Source organism: Thermoascus crustaceus (genome assembly GCF_041956765.1).
Source record: "Thermoascus crustaceus strain CBS 181.67 unplaced genomic scaffold VTN00scaffold_3, whole genome shotgun sequence".
Classification (NCBI taxonomy): domain Eukaryota; kingdom Fungi; phylum Ascomycota; class Eurotiomycetes; order Eurotiales; family Thermoascaceae; genus Thermoascus; species Thermoascus crustaceus.
Window position 1 is genome coordinate 1618647 of NW_027192529.1, and position 16143 is coordinate 1634789.

The following is a 16143-nucleotide window of genomic DNA, read 5'->3' on the forward strand; positions in this document are numbered from 1 at the left end:
TAATAATAATGGCGAAATCAAGATGGCTGTACAGTGCCTGTCACAACTGCGAGATTTGCACGGTTGACTATACAGCTTGCCCCAATGAACATAACGCAGGACGGGTGAGTAGAAGGTAGACTATAGATATCTTCGACCTCTTAAACTATAGTCACTTTGACTCAGGATATTCCGGGTACATTCAGCGTAAGCAGCACAGGATGTTATATATGGTGACAGGAAAAGAGTATATCTATTCTGACTGCTACACTTCTCTTTCAGAATATATAGCCGCACCAGCAAAGTTCGTCACGCCTATACCTGATAAACTGTCATATGAACTAGCAGCACCCCTTCTCTGCGGTAAGTAGAGATGATAGATAACTCCTCCGAGGTCTCGTACTCCAGAATTCAAACGGCGTCCTTCTAGCCGGTGTGGCCATGTACTCCGCGGTCCAAAAAGCGGCCCTGAAACAAGGTGACTGGATAGTCATTCCAGCTGCGGGAGGAGGACTCGGACATCTGTTCGTAACCCCTAATCCAAGGGAACTGTCCAATCTTATTTCATCTCTATATGTATTCGGCTAAAGTAATAAAATTCATCATCTACAGAGGAGTCGCTATTTGCAGGAGTAGAGGATACAAGGTCATCGTGGTGGACACGTGAGTAGCGCAGCTTATGATACACCTTGAACTCATACACTTTACTCTCTGTCTATCTATCTAGGTAGGCATACATGGATTGAGGAAGCTGAGATTGATCATACCATTTAATGTTAACAGAGGCTCGGAGAAGCGAGAAGCCTTGAAGCAACCGAGTTCCTGGACTTCAAACAAGATGATGTATGTGCATACAGTACAGTGTATACCAACCCTATAAGTGCATAGACATCTCATCTGTCGCTTCAACTTCACAGGTCGAAGCACGCGTCAAACACCTCACGAATGGCTACGGCGCCCACGCCGTGATCTGCACCGCAGGCGTCATAGAAGCGTACAAGCAAGCATTCCAGCTTGTCTGCCATCTGGGAACGGTCGTCTGAATTGGACCTGCGATTGATGACATCCCCATCTCATCGAGGGAGATGGCTATTCGCGGTACGTAACAGTTGCATCCTAACAAGACACGAATAAACAGCTAATCAGCTATTTTTTATTGGTAATATTTCGGCCTTCGAGTAATCGGGTCCTCCGTTGAGAAGTCGTCTGATATGGCTGAACCCATGAAGATGGCAGCGGCGGGGGATGTGGTGCCTAAAGTTGAAGTGTTTGATTTTGGGAATTTGAACGAAGCCACGCAGAAACTTCATTGGGGCGAATTTAGTGGAAAGGTTGTTGTGAGGTTGCTGCAGGAGTAGAATGAGACTGACAGGTACTGTATTACCTAGTATATCGACATACTTACAGCTGGAGAAGTCAAGGAGGGCAACAGGGGTGCTTTTCATTACTCTATTTTGTGGGTGTTGTTGTTTCAAGAACGGAATTCCTTGCTTAACGCTTGCTGAGGACCAAGCATCAGAAGGGCATTGGAACGATATTATTCTCCCAATACCCATTTATAGGCCAATTGCTCGAGAAAGACCAGCAATCCTTCCATAGGAAGTCTGTCAAATCTGCGTCCCCTTCAAGCTGGTTGTCATTGCTCGACTCCGCGTCTGGGACAGCAGAAAGTGGAGCTCCTGGATATGAACTGGCATTTCTGTGTGCAACTCTAGACCCGTTTGGTAATGCCATGCCATCTAGTTCGTTATTGGAGGAGTCGGTTGACAATTGCGCTACGATGAAGTCAGTAGAGAAGTAAGGCATGGGGCTAAGTAAGGATGGTAAATACGTACACTGGCCACCAAATCTCACCACCTTCTGCATTACTTGAAGGATTCTATAATACTGCCGCACGGCTGGGCCATATTCAGTCATACGAGCAAGTGTATCTTGGCATTGCTGCCATGAACGAGCTAAGCTGTCACTATCGATGGTTTGTCGTACTGGTGGACATAGTTCTGCCAGAGTCAGGACCATCGCAGATGTAAATATGTCTGCAGATTATTAACGTTAGACAGTTTTTGGCATTGCAGGTAGCCCTGCGATTGGGAACTGAACAGGATATACTCACAATACAGATTGTACCACCAAGCACCAGTTTGCGGAGTCTGCGACGTCCGGCTTATCAGATTGATAAGCCCAACCGCAGCTTCGATGCAAGTTACGGCAGAGCGCTGAGCAAAGAATGTAAACATAACTGTATTTGCATCACTATCGTCGTGCGTGCGAGAGCTAAACGTCGATGACTGCTGACTTAAGCTTGACCTTTGACACAGTTGGACAAAAACCGGGCGGTATATCAACATCCGCAGTAGAAGGAACCTAGTAGCTATTTAGCAACTTCATAGTCTATGTTTCTGAGGGCCCTACCTTGCATGGAGTACATTCGTCTGGCGAAGCAGTATGCCATCTCGGTTTTGGGCACCTCTAGACCAATGGAGAGCGTCAGGTAGGTTTGTCTCGAAGTTCGTCAGTTCCGCATCTAGCTGGATGATTACGTCGACACGACTGATGTGAACGCGCTCCTCGTCTGTCGTTGTGCCCCTTGTCGCCTCATTCCAAGGCTTGTAAATCTTGGATAGGATCTTATCGAGAATCCTGTATAGCTTGATTGCCTGTACAAAGAATGTTGTGCGTGAAAAGACATTCGCCGGCTGGACACAGTTTGAGGAATCAGCACTTAGGTTTTCATCGTCAATCGTACTCGGTAAGGGAACAGTTGTATCGTGAGATGTCACCGTGGGCCGGCCAAGAGTCATGCTTAGAACCCTATTTTACGTTCATATGAGTCACAGATGCTAATGTTAAAGCCCGGGAGAGGAGGTACAGACGCATCTAAGACCACACAGCCATACCACGTCCGGCGTCTAATTTCTTGGTGCAGTGTACACTTCTTGTCGTCTCCGTGGTTGAGATGCAGGCCTAGACTGTGCGCAACTCTGCAAGCAAAGCCAACAACGTTCCAGCATCGACTCGGGAGATTAGTGCTTTGCAAATATTGGGCCATTATCAGTAATGTCTGTACTAGTGCCAAGTTTCCATGGTCGAGGATATCAATTTGGAGAAGACGTCTCGAGCGGTTAAAGAAAGTGCCCGACATTGCGGCACGCTCTGCAAAAGACTCTTCAGAGAACTGACTCCCTAGGGCGAAGATAGTATTTAGAGCGCAGTAGAATACAGACCTTGGGCAGTCCGATGCCCCAAGGCCCACACCTGACGGTGCATCGCTCCCCTTGACTTCGTTGTCCGGTCTCCAAAGGCGGCGGTAAGCATCTTGGAGGGTTTGCCAATGCATGAAAGGATATAGACAATGCACTCGATCCTGATACAAACCTAAGAGATGGTCTGCTAGAGCTCGTGGTGGAAGCGAGTAGTCTTTGAGCTTAGACGAGGAAGTTGGATTGAATGGTTCCGATAGTGAGTTACCGACCACAGTTTTCCATGACCCGCCAGAAGATGGAGATTCTGACAGCGAAAATGGATTGTGTTCGCCAGAATGACGGAAAAATGCTTCTTGCACCTGATTAAAGAAAGACGCCGCAGATGACTTTCCATAAAAGTCTTCGCTTGCAGATTGAATTTCTCCTGGAACGAGCGATGTTGCACCCATAGCGTTGATCGGACTCTGTTCATCAAGTTCTTCTGGACCATAGCGCGATCCGTCCTGATTTCTAAAACCATCAAGCAGCTCAACGCCAGCAGAAGAAGGCTCACGATCAGCTGCTGCATTCTCCCCATCTCTATGTCGGGATAGAAGTGAGGAGTTCGGTTCAGCTCCCAAACTGTCTTGATGCTTGGGAGTAGGCAACAATAAAGTAGACAAAGAGTCTGTATGGCGTGGATCTGGGGGCGGGAGACTCCGGGATTGGACTGTGCGGTCATTGCTCCGCGCAGGAGACGGCAGAGAATCTCTGACTCTGCATATTTCTTCCAATTGGCGTATGCGTTCCTGAAGGATTTCTATGTATCTTCCATAATATCAGCTCTGAAAATATGCTGGAATGAAGGTCCTTACTGTCTCTGGCTGGATAGTTTTGGAATCTCCATTGGGTATTTGCATAGCTCTTGGCCATTATGGCGTCTCATGCATGTCCCACATACAGGTCGAGCACCGTCGCACCGTACCTTGCGCTCACGACATTCTTCGCAGGCAAGGGCGATCTTCTGCCTTTTTGGAGGGCGGTTTTGCTCTTTCCCCGATGACCGCGACTTCTGGAAGCGCATGTTATCAGCGTGTGGATTACTTTGAATGAGACAGAACCTGGCTCTCCCAACTCCCGATACTCAGACTGAAATATCTTATATCCCATGCATTATATATTGATAAAGGTATGCAAACTGACCACTGCTTCATTTGACTCAGTAACCGCTTGCCGGTGAGCAGCCATTGATCTGATCGCCCTCTACTCCGCTTACCGGCTCAGTATATGAGAGGCTTTGGAGATCAATGGGAAGGTAACATGTGTAAAGACTGATCAAAGTTCTATTCACGCTGATGTTGATGTAGTGAATCTTCTCGACGGTGGCGGATACAAGGGTGCCAAGTATTAGATAGACTGACGGCCAAGTAGCCTATGAGGCACTAGGCACATAATTATGAATATCCATAAATACCAAGAAATGAGGGCTGGGACTATCCGTGGTCCCGTTGCTTGGATGTATAAGATAGGGGCCGTTGATGCGATGCGGGGCCCCGCGTTTGGGGAAGCCTGCTGAGTCCTCCATGAAGTTTGTCTCGCTGTCGATGGAGCATCTAGACGGCGTCCGTAGATCGTGACATGGTCTCTTGGCATCCAGCAGGGCGCTTAACATGACTATCTGCTTCGGGTCCAGGGCTGCCATTGGGCCAGGTGAGTGTCATCGCTTGGTCGCCCCTTTGCTTTTATCCCTAGCATGGCGTGGATGCTGATGAGAGATGACCGGACCCAGCGTATATGCGTTCAAGATACAAGACTCTGTTCGACATGCGACGCGCCTCGAAGCCAGCAGCCGGTTGATGCTGCATCCGGACCGCACCAAATCTCAGGGGTGAAGCATTCGAGCAAAGAAGACCCTAAAGAACACAGCCATTAGTCAAATTTCCTCTGGTGGAAGGACGCGCTGCCCAACGGCAGACGTCCGGTAAACGTTGGGGATGGCAAGACAGGCTTCCGTCTGTACTAGAGCTGAACCCCTACAGAAACGGCCACTTAACATGCTCCCGAGAACTGGCTAAGTCGGCACGGTTTGCCGGGGAGATAAAGTGCGGGGTAGCGTGCTAAAGTCTAGATGCACTTCTCCCATCCGAGATTCAGGGAGATTGGAAGGTTCGGACGCATTGCACAGGATGAGACTCATCATTCGGGACGTCTTCCGAGATCTTGCAGGTACCTACTAACGCTTCCCCGCGTTGGGCTTTGTGGAGTAAACCGAGCTAACGAGAAGAAGACGATCAGATGTCACTACCTGGGACTTGAGACGATTGGATCCTCACGATATATACCCCGCAGAAGAAAAGCTTGTGAGAGCTTCACCCTTGTTTATTTCACGGCTTTGGATATTGAAAATACAACTCGAAATCTTCCGTCAAAAGCCTCGGGGAACAAGCAACGATGTCACACGCGGTCATAGTGCCAGCTTCAGTGATCTACCAAGAGAATTGTTACGGGTCCTGATTCGACAACCAGAAATGCACGTGGCATCTCATGGAGATAGTACTCATTCTTGGTGCAAGAGAATCTATGGATACTATCCTACGACCAGCGGAATCTACCCCGAGCTGATTGCCAAAGATGACAGGACGGGATACGTTCCGTGCAGAAGCACGAACGGAACATCAACCCCTCATCAAGTCGCAGCTCACCCTTAGGAAAACTTGAAGCCTCATGCTTTGTGCTGTAGGCTTCCCTCGGGAATTGTACTATTCCGTGCATCTATGTGCCTTGCAATGCGGACTGAGGCAACTTGAACCGGTTCCCGCCTTCAAGTACCGGGATAGGGGATAGGCATATATAAAAGAAGATGGAGGGAACTAGTGACGCAAGACTAATCTTCAGGTCTATTTGTTTGTCTGGTGGTGGTTCCACATATCATATTTCCCGTTAATCACTGCTGCAGATTCACAATGGCTCCCACAATGAAGACAGCGAAGCAGAGAGCGATGGAGTATTTCAAGTCCTTGGCGCCTGGCGAAGCGAAGTTGGGCTACGCAACGGACGCTTACAAGGACCAAGATGGTCTGGCATATGCTCTATCGCGTGTGCCTATGCTGACGCCGCGACCGCTAAGAATAATTGCCCTTGGTGCCGGTTTTGGAGGTATTGCATTGGCCCGGGCTGTCCGCGTGGGAGAAATCCCTGGAGCAAACTTGACCATATTTGAAAAGGATGCTGGCATCGGAGGCACATGGTATGAGAACAGATATCCTGGGTATGTATGAAATTTTTGTCTGTCCTTGACTTCCTTTTAGCGATAAGCTAACAGGCAGACAGATGTGCCTGTGATGTCCCAGCTCACAGCTACCAATATACATGGGCGCCAAATCCAAACTGGAGATCTTTTTACGCCCCGCAAAGGGATATTCAAAAATACCTCGAAGACGTTTGTGAACAGCATGATTTGTGGCAGTATATCAAAGTATCACACAAAGTGGTTGGCGCCAAATGGGTTGAAGAAAGGCAAGTCTGGGAGGTCACTGTCACCCGTACGGACGGTCGCGATCTGGTCATATCCAGCCCGGGTGTCACTGAAGGCGAGACTGATGACACATGGGTGGAAGAGTGCGACGTTTTTGTGAACGCCGGCGGTTTCTTTAACAACTGGAAATGGCCATCCATCCCCGGTCGGGAGCAGTTCAAGGGGCGCAGCTTGCACACTGCTCACTGGCCGCATGACGCCGATAAAGACATCGACGGCAAGACTGTTGCTCTCATAGGCAACGGGAGCAGTGGTATTCAGGTTCTTCCGGCTATTATCGATCGAGTAGAGAAGATATACGTGCACATCCGCAGTCCCACATGGATCATAGCAAGAATAGGTGAGAAGTTCGCTGGACCCAAGGGGACTACCCTTGTTTTCACCGAAGAGCAAAAAAAGAGGTGGAGAGAGCATCCCGAGGAGTACCTAAAATACCGCAAAGACGTGGAAAACGATGTGAATGAGCGCTTCCTCATGTATATGGATCACACACCAGAGCAGGAGGCAGCTCGCAAATATTGTGTTGAAAATCTGGCAGAGAAACTCAAACAAGGTGGGAAGCCGGAATGGATCGAGCCGCTGACCCCAGATTTCGCTGTTGGGTAAGTGGCTCCCAAACTCTCAAGATCTGACTAGAGTACTAATGATCCTTCTCAGATGTCGTCGACCTACACCCGGTACCGGATACCTGGAGGCTCTTATGTCTCCCAAGTGTGAGCTCGTGTGGGGTGATGTTACAGCCTTCACAGAGAATGGCCTGCGAAGCATCAACGGCGTAGAAAGCCATGTCGACACCGTTATCTGCGCCACTGGCTTCGAGCTATCATGCGCACCACGGTTCCCGATAATTGGACGGAATAACATGGATCTTCAGCAATGCTGGCACAAAGCCCCTGAATCTTATCTGTCAGTCGCGGCAGCTGACATGCCCAACTACTTCACGATCCTCGGACCGGCGAGTCCCCTCGGCCATGGAAGTCTGACGACATCGATCGAGTTCGTCGCGCACTACATTGCCAAAATGTGCCGGAAACTCGCGACGGAGAACTACGCCTCGTTCTGCCCAAAGCCTCACGTTCCACGCGCTTATCAGAAGCATGCGCTGGCATTCCTTGCTCGCACCGTGTGGGCGTCTAGCTGCACGAGTACCTACAAGAACGGAAAGAAAGATGGCGAGCTCCGATCTCTGCACCCCGGCTCACGTCTGCAGCTTTTTACTATGCTGACAAACCCGCGGTACGAAGACTATGATTGGAAGAGCCTCTGTGAAGATGAGGATCTCGCTTTTGCCTGGATGGCATGCGGCTTCACGTACGAGGAGATGATGGATAAGACTGCTGACCTGACGTAAGTTCATCCTTGCCTCGGAGTACAATCTCTCTCCATCCGAACATTCCGGACTCCTATTAACATACCACATCTAGTTGGTTCATCAACCCCGATAAAAACGCCAAGATCATCACTGTTGACCATCACGCTGCCAAGACTAACGGTACGAACGGTGTGAATGGCGCCAACGGTGTCAACGGTACCAAGCCACAAGACTCGATCACCGTCCAGTGACGGAAACCAGTAGCTACTGATTATCGTGTATTGTGTTTAGGTGTCCTTGCACGGGTTCGGAGACGATTGAATCATCACCGGAATGGTTCCCAACTGTAGGACTTGGGGAAATATCTCATATCAGATTGTATCAGATCGATTATTCTGCACTGTGCTTTTTTATCTGTCAGATTGTGAATGTAATTAGTAGACTCCTATTGTAACTGCCGCAATGAAATTGTCCTTAATAGTTTGATTTCTGATGACTGTGTAGCCGTGCTAGTCTTCTCCTTGCTTGATTGACCGATAAATCTATCGAAAACCAGGACGTTTAGTAGAACTTGAAACCTAACCTTACACAGCTATACTGTTAGTACCATCACAGAAGCGGATATACCAATGCTAATACAACTATCACAATAGTATTCTTTTCCTATGATATATTTTTTTCGATAACGACCTAATCAGAACTAATTACCATTATGCTTCGTACGAGTCAGATGTACGCGTATGGATGAAATAGATACGTCTGATATAAAATTATCCCTATCAAGTAAATGACATTCTCCTAAAGCAGAATACCTACTCTTTTATACGGATCTAAAAGAGGTATACATCGCTTTGTGCTGTAACTAAGCTGCCCGAGAAATCATACTTATATATAGTAGGGTAACCTGAGCAATGATTGCCATACCCTATCATACCCTGCTCAGATCGATATGTTGGAGGTAGCCGGCCCGGCCTGCTCGCCTATATCAACCTCCTAGAGGTCAGCCTGCTTCCTGCCTTCTACAGCCCGCGCTCAATCCAAATATCTGATCCTACATGCTAGGAACAAATCATTCCTTTATATGATTCCTCATGCGAGATTACTATCACCGGTAGTCTCCGTCTTCGTCTTCTTCTCCCGACCCTGGTAATGTATCACGGCAATAGGGATGACGCCAAAGACGAAGATCAACGCACACAGCGCGCCCGACGCGCCCGCGAAGCCAAGCGTATCGTACATGCCGGGAAAGTAGAATGGACCGAGCTGATGAAGAATGTAAGCTCATGTCCTTAAGGAGAATTAGATAGCAATAGAAGATGACTTACGAAGGCCCAGATCTGTCTGATCACGTTGACAAAGAGCCCAACATCGCCAGACCTCTCACGATAATTGTCGACCGCGAACGTGGTCATTGTCGTCGTGATGACTTGGCTCCCAAAATTCGAGAATGCAGCCCCGACTAGTGGAACGACGGTGTATTGTCTCTGAGTAGTAAAGAAGAAAAAGGTTTAGTTTACCAGGTCCAGACATGATCTTGCAGCACGGATATGCATAGGTATGGATGGATGACACACCTTACGCTTCTCAATCTTCTCAAGCTCGATGCCCCAGACGATGATACCGATAAACACGGTTATGAAACCGATATACCCAATCCACAACCGATGGACAGGATGACTGTGACCCACTCGTCTGGTATATCTGTTCACGAACCAATCCGACATCGGTCCACTGAGCTGCTCGCCGATTGCGGCGCCGATGATCACAGAGATGTACTGGAGACCGACCTGCTGAGCATTAAAATGGAACAGTTCCCCGTAGAACTTGGGCAGCTCGACGGTGATGGCCGTGTTGGCGTAGCAGAAGACGAGCGCAAATGCAACGGCCGGTATCACGACCTTCACCTTGGTAATCAGGTTCAGGGGCGCGAAGAAACTGCCCAACGTCAAGGGAGTGGGATCGAGGCGGTGGAAGCGGAAGCGGTTTCGTTTTTGATTCTGGGGACGTGGTGAGGATTCTGACCGATCGTAGAGCGTCTCAGCGTTGAAGATCAGATATGCGAGGAATTGGATGGCATTGGCGATGGCGAAGATCCCAAAGACCCAGTCGATCCCGAGATGCTGGACGACAAATCCCATGATGAGTGGTCCGCCGGGGATACCCAAGGTGATCAGGAGGGTCCACCAGCCCATCTTCTGGGCCCGTTCATGCGTGAAGAAGAGTTCAGTCACGACGGCACTGCCAAAGCCCAGCGGAGGACAGCCAAAGATGGATACCAGGATCCGGCTCAGCATCTGTGTTCCATACGATTTGCAGAAGAAGCCGCCAGTGTTGCTGGCAAGACTTCCAAGGGTGGAAATGAGGAAAATAGGTCGACGGCCGAAACGGTTGGACAGGGGGTTCCAGAAGAAAGGGAAAACGCCCAGGAAGAGGATCTATGAATCGTTACCTAAGCATTTGAAACCATATAAAGATATGAAAGAAAGAAAAAGTGTGTAAGTAGTCACCTGCACAGCTACCAAGTACGCCGATTCGTCGATGGACACGCCATATTTCGTTGCCAGAGGCGCGAAGGCGGAAATAATCCCAGCAGCTGTGAACGTGTTCATGCCCGCATGAAACGCTACGAGAAATATCTGAATCTCTTTCTTCCAACTGGGCCAATTGAGAGGATCCTCTGGGTCGGCAGACGGGAGAGGATCTAATGCTAATGTACCGTGCCTCTCAAGCAGATAGCGTTCATGCTCAGGGCTGATGGGCCGTCTCGACTCGCTGATGGAATTCTCAACGTACGTTGCTTGGACTTCTTTCCCCGGCGCGATCTGGTTTATTTTGATATCCATTGTTTCGAGACTGATGTTAGGTTCGGAGACAATACATCCAGCAGGAGATGAGATGAAGGACTACTAGTTTATATAAGAAAATGCCACCTTGAGAGGTGATCTTAAGCTCAAGATAACGAAATGACGGTCCAGGCATAGTACCCCTTACCATGCTTCTTCAAACCCGCTTCCCCAGATTTCCCAAAATGTCGGGGAGTCGTTCGGGGGCGAGAAGTCTGGGCACCGGAAACTGGAATGCGGTGTTTGTATCTAGTTCTGTAAACAATCGCGGTTCCAAAAGGGATTCGGGGAGCGTATGCATGGCATATTTGAACGCTTTGCATTCCAAGTCAGTCCTAGATGCTCGAGCCCTTTGATGAAAGAGTGTATTCCTACTGGTATAAGCGGCATCCTACGTGGACTGTCAGTGAAGAAAGATTATGGATTGAAGCCGAGCATATTGGGCCATTATAATAGTGGAATCCTGCAGTTTAGACGGAAACAACTACGTAGAGGTACACTATATTTGTCTACCATTTTACCCGTATAAAACTTGCAGACGTTTTTTACATTACTTTTGAAGACTAACCTGAGCTATATAGTGGCTTAAGGATTACTCTGAAGGGTGTTGTTATTTTTCCTGTTTAACATATCTGAGAGCCTAGAATTCGAAAATCATTTCATTTAACATCATTCAAAATCTTTCAAACCGTCAGTCATCTTTCTCAGCCTACTAAATTTACCAGTTATGGAACCAAAGAAAACGTCTGGCCAATTGTCAGATTATATATACGCGGGGTGATGTCTAGCAATAGCGAGACAATGAATCTGGTTTCCCTTAGAAAGGATGTAAACTTTTTCGAGCGGATAGACATGAGGAATTGATTAGAGAAATAGATGTTGAAAGTCCCACTTCCAGGCCAGAGATATCGAAACTAACTCGCACGATAGGATTCAGAAATTCGGATAGAATAAACTGCATTATATTAAATTAATATTGTTCAATAGGGTCCGAATTCTGGTCGAAATTACTGTTCCCGAGGATCATTCAGGCCATGCCGGCCCGAACGCCTGACCAATACCGGGTCGCAGCCGAGTAGGGCGTAAATACAATGCAATTGAATGGCATGACCACATTAATCGGTATCAAGGCAAAGGTGCGGGGACGGGGAGAAAAGCTTTGGGGAGATCCTTCGGGGAGCATAGTTGTGTCTCCCCGTCCTCGGGACGCGTTCCGGGACAAGTTTGCAACGCTGGAGCACGGCTGCAAGGAAAGCGCTGTTTATGCAGGAACGATATCCCGCGCATGTATGAGAACTCAGAAGAAGATCTCTTGGAATGGCCGAAATTCTGATTTCATGTGCTGCTTGAACTTACCCCTCAACTCAATTGTCCTAGGAGCCACAGCTGACAACACCATGTGGTCTCCACAACTTCGCAGAAATTCCGTATAAAACCGATACACTATATATTAATTCTCGTCCTTTCTTTTATTCACTAGACAAATAATTGCGAAACACCATGCTTTCTGTCGTGCAGCCCCAGGAGACGGGCCATGGTCCTCGACTGGACCAGGACATCGCCCACCAAACACAATCCATTAAACAGATAAATTCCTCCCAAACAGTCCTGCCGCCACGAACCATCGATGAGCTTATGCGAATTCAAGTGGATGTCAATCCTAACGATCCCGTCGTCTCTTATCCATCCTCGGGAGTCAGCTACGTTGACTACAGCGTGCGTCAGCTCGACACCTTTGCATATCGAGTCGCGCAGCAATATGCACATGACTTTCCACCAAGGATATCATCTTCAGAGAAAGTGGCCGTGGTTGCACTCTTGGGAATTTCGGACTTTGACTACATCATCACACTGCTGGCCCTGACTAAATTGGGTCATACAGTCCTTCTGTTGTCGCCGAGAATCTCACAACCTGCTTATGCACATCTCCTGAAGACTACCGGTTCGAGACGCCTTATCATTCAACCGTCATTTCGTGAGAAAGCTGCGGCTTTGCAGAACGACTTCCCTGACCTCCATGTCAGGGAGATCGTGGTCCAAGCCAGCTATGGTTGCCCCGTGGCAGAGACGGGCAATACGAACATGACCCCCGGGCTGGATCTAAACAAGGAGGTCTTCCAGAGCGCGTGGATCTTCCATTCGAGCGGTTCTACAGGGCTTCCAAAGCCTGTCTATCTGACCCACAGAGCTGCTTTGGAGAACTATATGAGGAACATGGACCGGCTCGGCCTGCGAAGCTTCCTAACATTACCTCTATTCCACACACACGGCATTAGCAGTTTGTTTCGAGCTATCATCACCGGGAAACAGATCCATATCTATAATGCATCGCTACCGCTGACGAAGCAGCATCTTATCAGCTGCATGAGAGAACACGAATTTGACATCTTCTGTGCCGTACCGTATGCGCTCAAGGTTCTCTCGGAGTCACCAGAAGGTGTTGAGCTCCTGGCACGATTCAAACTTGTGACATTTGGAGGATCACCATGTCCAGATGCTCTGGGAGATGAGTTAACTTCCAAAGGAGTGAAACTCATCACTATCTATGGAATGTGAGTGCAACCAGGTGATCATTTCTTTTCATCACTTCCATTAGTTTGTGTTGCCACTGTTCCCAAGATTGCTACATGGTGATGTAAAGATAGACTATATTACTGATTGATGCTGCCATGTACTGCTCTTTTGGTGCCATCGCGCTGACAGTTCTTCCCAGGAGTGAAACAGGCCCGTTAATGACATCGCTAAGGCCAGACGGCGATGATGGCTGGAACTATCTACGTCCATCTGCACAAGCTCAGAAATTCCTTCGCTTCGAGGAAAGAGGTGAGGGGGTATACGAGCTTGTTGTTCTTGATGGATGGCCCTCGAAATCAGGCTCGAATCGACCAGACGGTTCCTATGCGACAAGAGACCTGTTCATAAAACATCCCTCTCTAACTCATGCTTGGAAGTATTCTGGCCGGATTGACGACGTTATTGTATTGGAGAATGGTGAAAAGGCAAATCCACTCCCAGTCGAGGGAGCAGTGAGACAGAATGAATTAGTCACCGAAGCCGTCGTGTTCGGAGCTGGAAAGTCGCATTTCGGCATAATGGTTATTCTTTCCCAGGATGCCGCTCAATTTTCAAGAGACGAAGTCATCGACAAACTGTTCCCCGTAATTGAGGATGCTCAGGCGTTACTACCAGCATATGCTAAGGTCAGCCGGGACATGGTCATTTTGCTGAACTCAGACACCACGTATCCGAAAACTGATAAAGGAACTATAATTCGCAATGCATTCTATGCGAGGTTCAGCAAGGAGATTGAAGAGAGTTATGTCGACAAGGTATCTGCGTCAACCAAAACATTCTCAAAACCGGAACTGCGAGAATTCATAAGATCAGAAGCAATACGGATCCTGGGCCTCAAGGATGCATCATCTTTGCCAGATGATCAAGACTTCTTTGAGGCTGGAATGGACTCACTCCAGGCCAGCCAGTTGCGTGGCAGTTTGGCAAAGAATGTCGATATGAAAGGTCAAACCCTAACTCTAAATATTGTATTCGACTATCCTTCTGTCAATACCCTGGCCCATACACTATACTTGGCTCAACTTGGTTCTGCAACTACATCTGTCTCAATTGAAGAGGAAATGGGGAACCTCATAGAGAAGTATGGGAATTTCGAGAGACACATTCCACGGCCACGCAATTCAGAGGGACACTATGCGGTGAGTACGATATATCTAATACCTAGAGACCTGCGGATGTTGACATAAAAATAGGTGATAACCGGAGCCACAGGATCTCTGGGAGCCCATCTGTTAGCCAAGCTTGCACAGCTCGAAGACGTCAAAACAATATGCTGCCTTGTCAGAGCTGGGTCCGAGAAAGAAGCATCTACTCGAGTGATCCGCTCGCTAAGAGCACGAAAGGTCCATCACACTCTCTCTTTACTCCATCGTCGCAAGATCGTCTGCTTGCCTTCCGATCTCTCCCTCCCATCATTGGGTCTTGCCCCAAAAACATATGCGCAGATCGCCAACCAAATAACAGCATTATATCATTGCGCATGGACGGTCAATTTCAACCTGCGGCTAAGCAGCTTCGAAAAGGACTGCATCGCGGGCGTAAAGAACCTGATTGGCCTGTGCCTCAAATCGCAGGGGGAAACGCCAGCTCGATTCACATTCTGCTCCTCCATTGGCACTGTTCTCAGAATGAAAGGTGGAACAGTGCCGGAGGCTCTTCCAGCTGACTTCTCCTGCTCTCAACCCACCGGCTACGCCCAGTCAAAACTGGTAGCCGAGCATATCTGCCACAATGCGATTACCCAAACCGGCATACAAGCGTACATTATCCGAGTCGGCCAGATCATCGGGGACACCAAGCATGGAGTCTGGAACAGCTCTGAAGCAATCCCCTTGATGCTTCAAACGGCCAGGACGATCGGCACCCTGCCCAGCATCGACGAGTCTCTACGCTGGCTGCCCGTGGACGTGGTCGCCCAAAGCATGATCGAAATCGCCAATAATAATAATAATTCTGACGCTGTCTCCGGCGGCATCTTCAACCTCATCAACCCTCGCACTTTTCACTGGACCCGCGATCTGCTCCCCTACCTGCAACAGGCCGGTCTCGATTTCAAAGTCCTCGACCCGCCAGCGTGGCTGAATCTGCTGCGGCAATCCAGCACCGATCCGGTCGAAAACCCACCGATCAAGCTGCTGGAGTACCTCACCAGCAACTACGACACCACTGCGCCCCGGCGCGTGCTGGACTTCCAGACGGAGAATATGCAGCGGTTGTCGAAGACGTTCGAGAGCGCACCGGCGCCGGACGCACAGCTTGTCGGGAAGATAGTGACGTATTTCACTTCCAGCTGCTGGGATAATAATGGTCCTGCAGAAGTTGCTGCTACGGAAGGCTCACAGAAGTCGTTCATCGTTGTCTGCGGTCCTGACTCAACCCAAACAAGTGCTATTGCCACATATCTATCATCTCAACTCACGCTTCCACTTTTCAGGGGCAACCAGTGGATAGAAAACCAGGAAGCAGACGGGCGGTCTAACGCACTTATCATCGACGGCGGAGCTTTTACGAAACATGATCGAGACCACATAAGAAACAACCTCCATTTTCGTCTTCTCCTCCTCCTGCAAGATGAGGAATCGGTCGAGTCTGACCTCGGCCCGACAGATGACGAAGTGGACGTGTTACCACTTGACGCAACGATGGCGCATAGCGAGTTACTAGAGGAGACCGAAGGTTGGGCTCGCGATTTTCTGAGAGGTGATCTATAAATAGATT

General features: G+C 48.8%; 5 protein-coding genes across 5 annotated transcripts; 3 read left to right on the forward strand and 2 right to left on the reverse strand.

Annotated features, from left to right (window-relative positions):
* Window positions 1-84: 84 nt before the first annotated feature.
* On the forward strand, window positions 85-1022 carry VTN00DRAFT_5770 (uncharacterized protein; the record flags this gene model as incomplete). Its single annotated transcript, XM_069432337.1, has 6 exons — window positions 85-104; window positions 152-186; window positions 262-342; window positions 410-507; window positions 763-822; window positions 897-1022. The coding sequence occupies 6 exons, from the start codon at window positions 85-87 to the stop codon at window positions 1020-1022; spliced, it is 420 nt and encodes a 139-aa protein (XP_069288207.1).
* A 277-nt stretch (window positions 1023-1299) lies between these two features.
* Window positions 1300-4409, reverse strand: VTN00DRAFT_5771 (uncharacterized protein; the record flags this gene model as incomplete). The annotated part of the gene is made up of 10 exons (XM_069432338.1): window positions 1300-1325; window positions 1385-1476; window positions 1532-1754; window positions 1815-2015; window positions 2093-2343; window positions 2392-2790; window positions 2853-3294; window positions 3355-3989; window positions 4037-4233; window positions 4365-4409. The coding sequence occupies 10 exons, from the start codon at window positions 4407-4409 to the stop codon at window positions 1300-1302; spliced, it is 2511 nt and encodes an 836-aa protein (XP_069288208.1).
* A 1715-nt stretch (window positions 4410-6124) lies between these two features.
* On the forward strand, window positions 6125-8259 carry VTN00DRAFT_5772 (uncharacterized protein; the record flags this gene model as incomplete). Its single annotated transcript, XM_069432339.1, has 4 exons — window positions 6125-6429; window positions 6492-7298; window positions 7354-8043; window positions 8121-8259. The coding sequence occupies 4 exons, from the start codon at window positions 6125-6127 to the stop codon at window positions 8257-8259; spliced, it is 1941 nt and encodes a 646-aa protein (XP_069288209.1).
* Window positions 8260-9097: 838 nt separating this feature from the next.
* On the reverse strand, window positions 9098-10851 carry VTN00DRAFT_5773 (uncharacterized protein; the record flags this gene model as incomplete). The annotated part of the gene is made up of 4 exons (XM_069432340.1): window positions 9098-9271; window positions 9334-9492; window positions 9583-10443; window positions 10516-10851. 4 exons carry the CDS (start codon window positions 10849-10851, stop codon window positions 9098-9100), a joined length of 1530 nt encoding a protein of 509 aa, XP_069288210.1.
* Window positions 10852-12351: 1500 nt separating this feature from the next.
* Window positions 12352-16136, forward strand: VTN00DRAFT_5774 (uncharacterized protein; the record flags this gene model as incomplete). Its single annotated transcript, XM_069432341.1, has 3 exons — window positions 12352-13403; window positions 13565-14564; window positions 14619-16136. 3 exons carry the CDS (start codon window positions 12352-12354, stop codon window positions 16134-16136), a joined length of 3570 nt encoding a protein of 1189 aa, XP_069288211.1.
* Window positions 16137-16143: the final 7 nt, after the last annotated feature.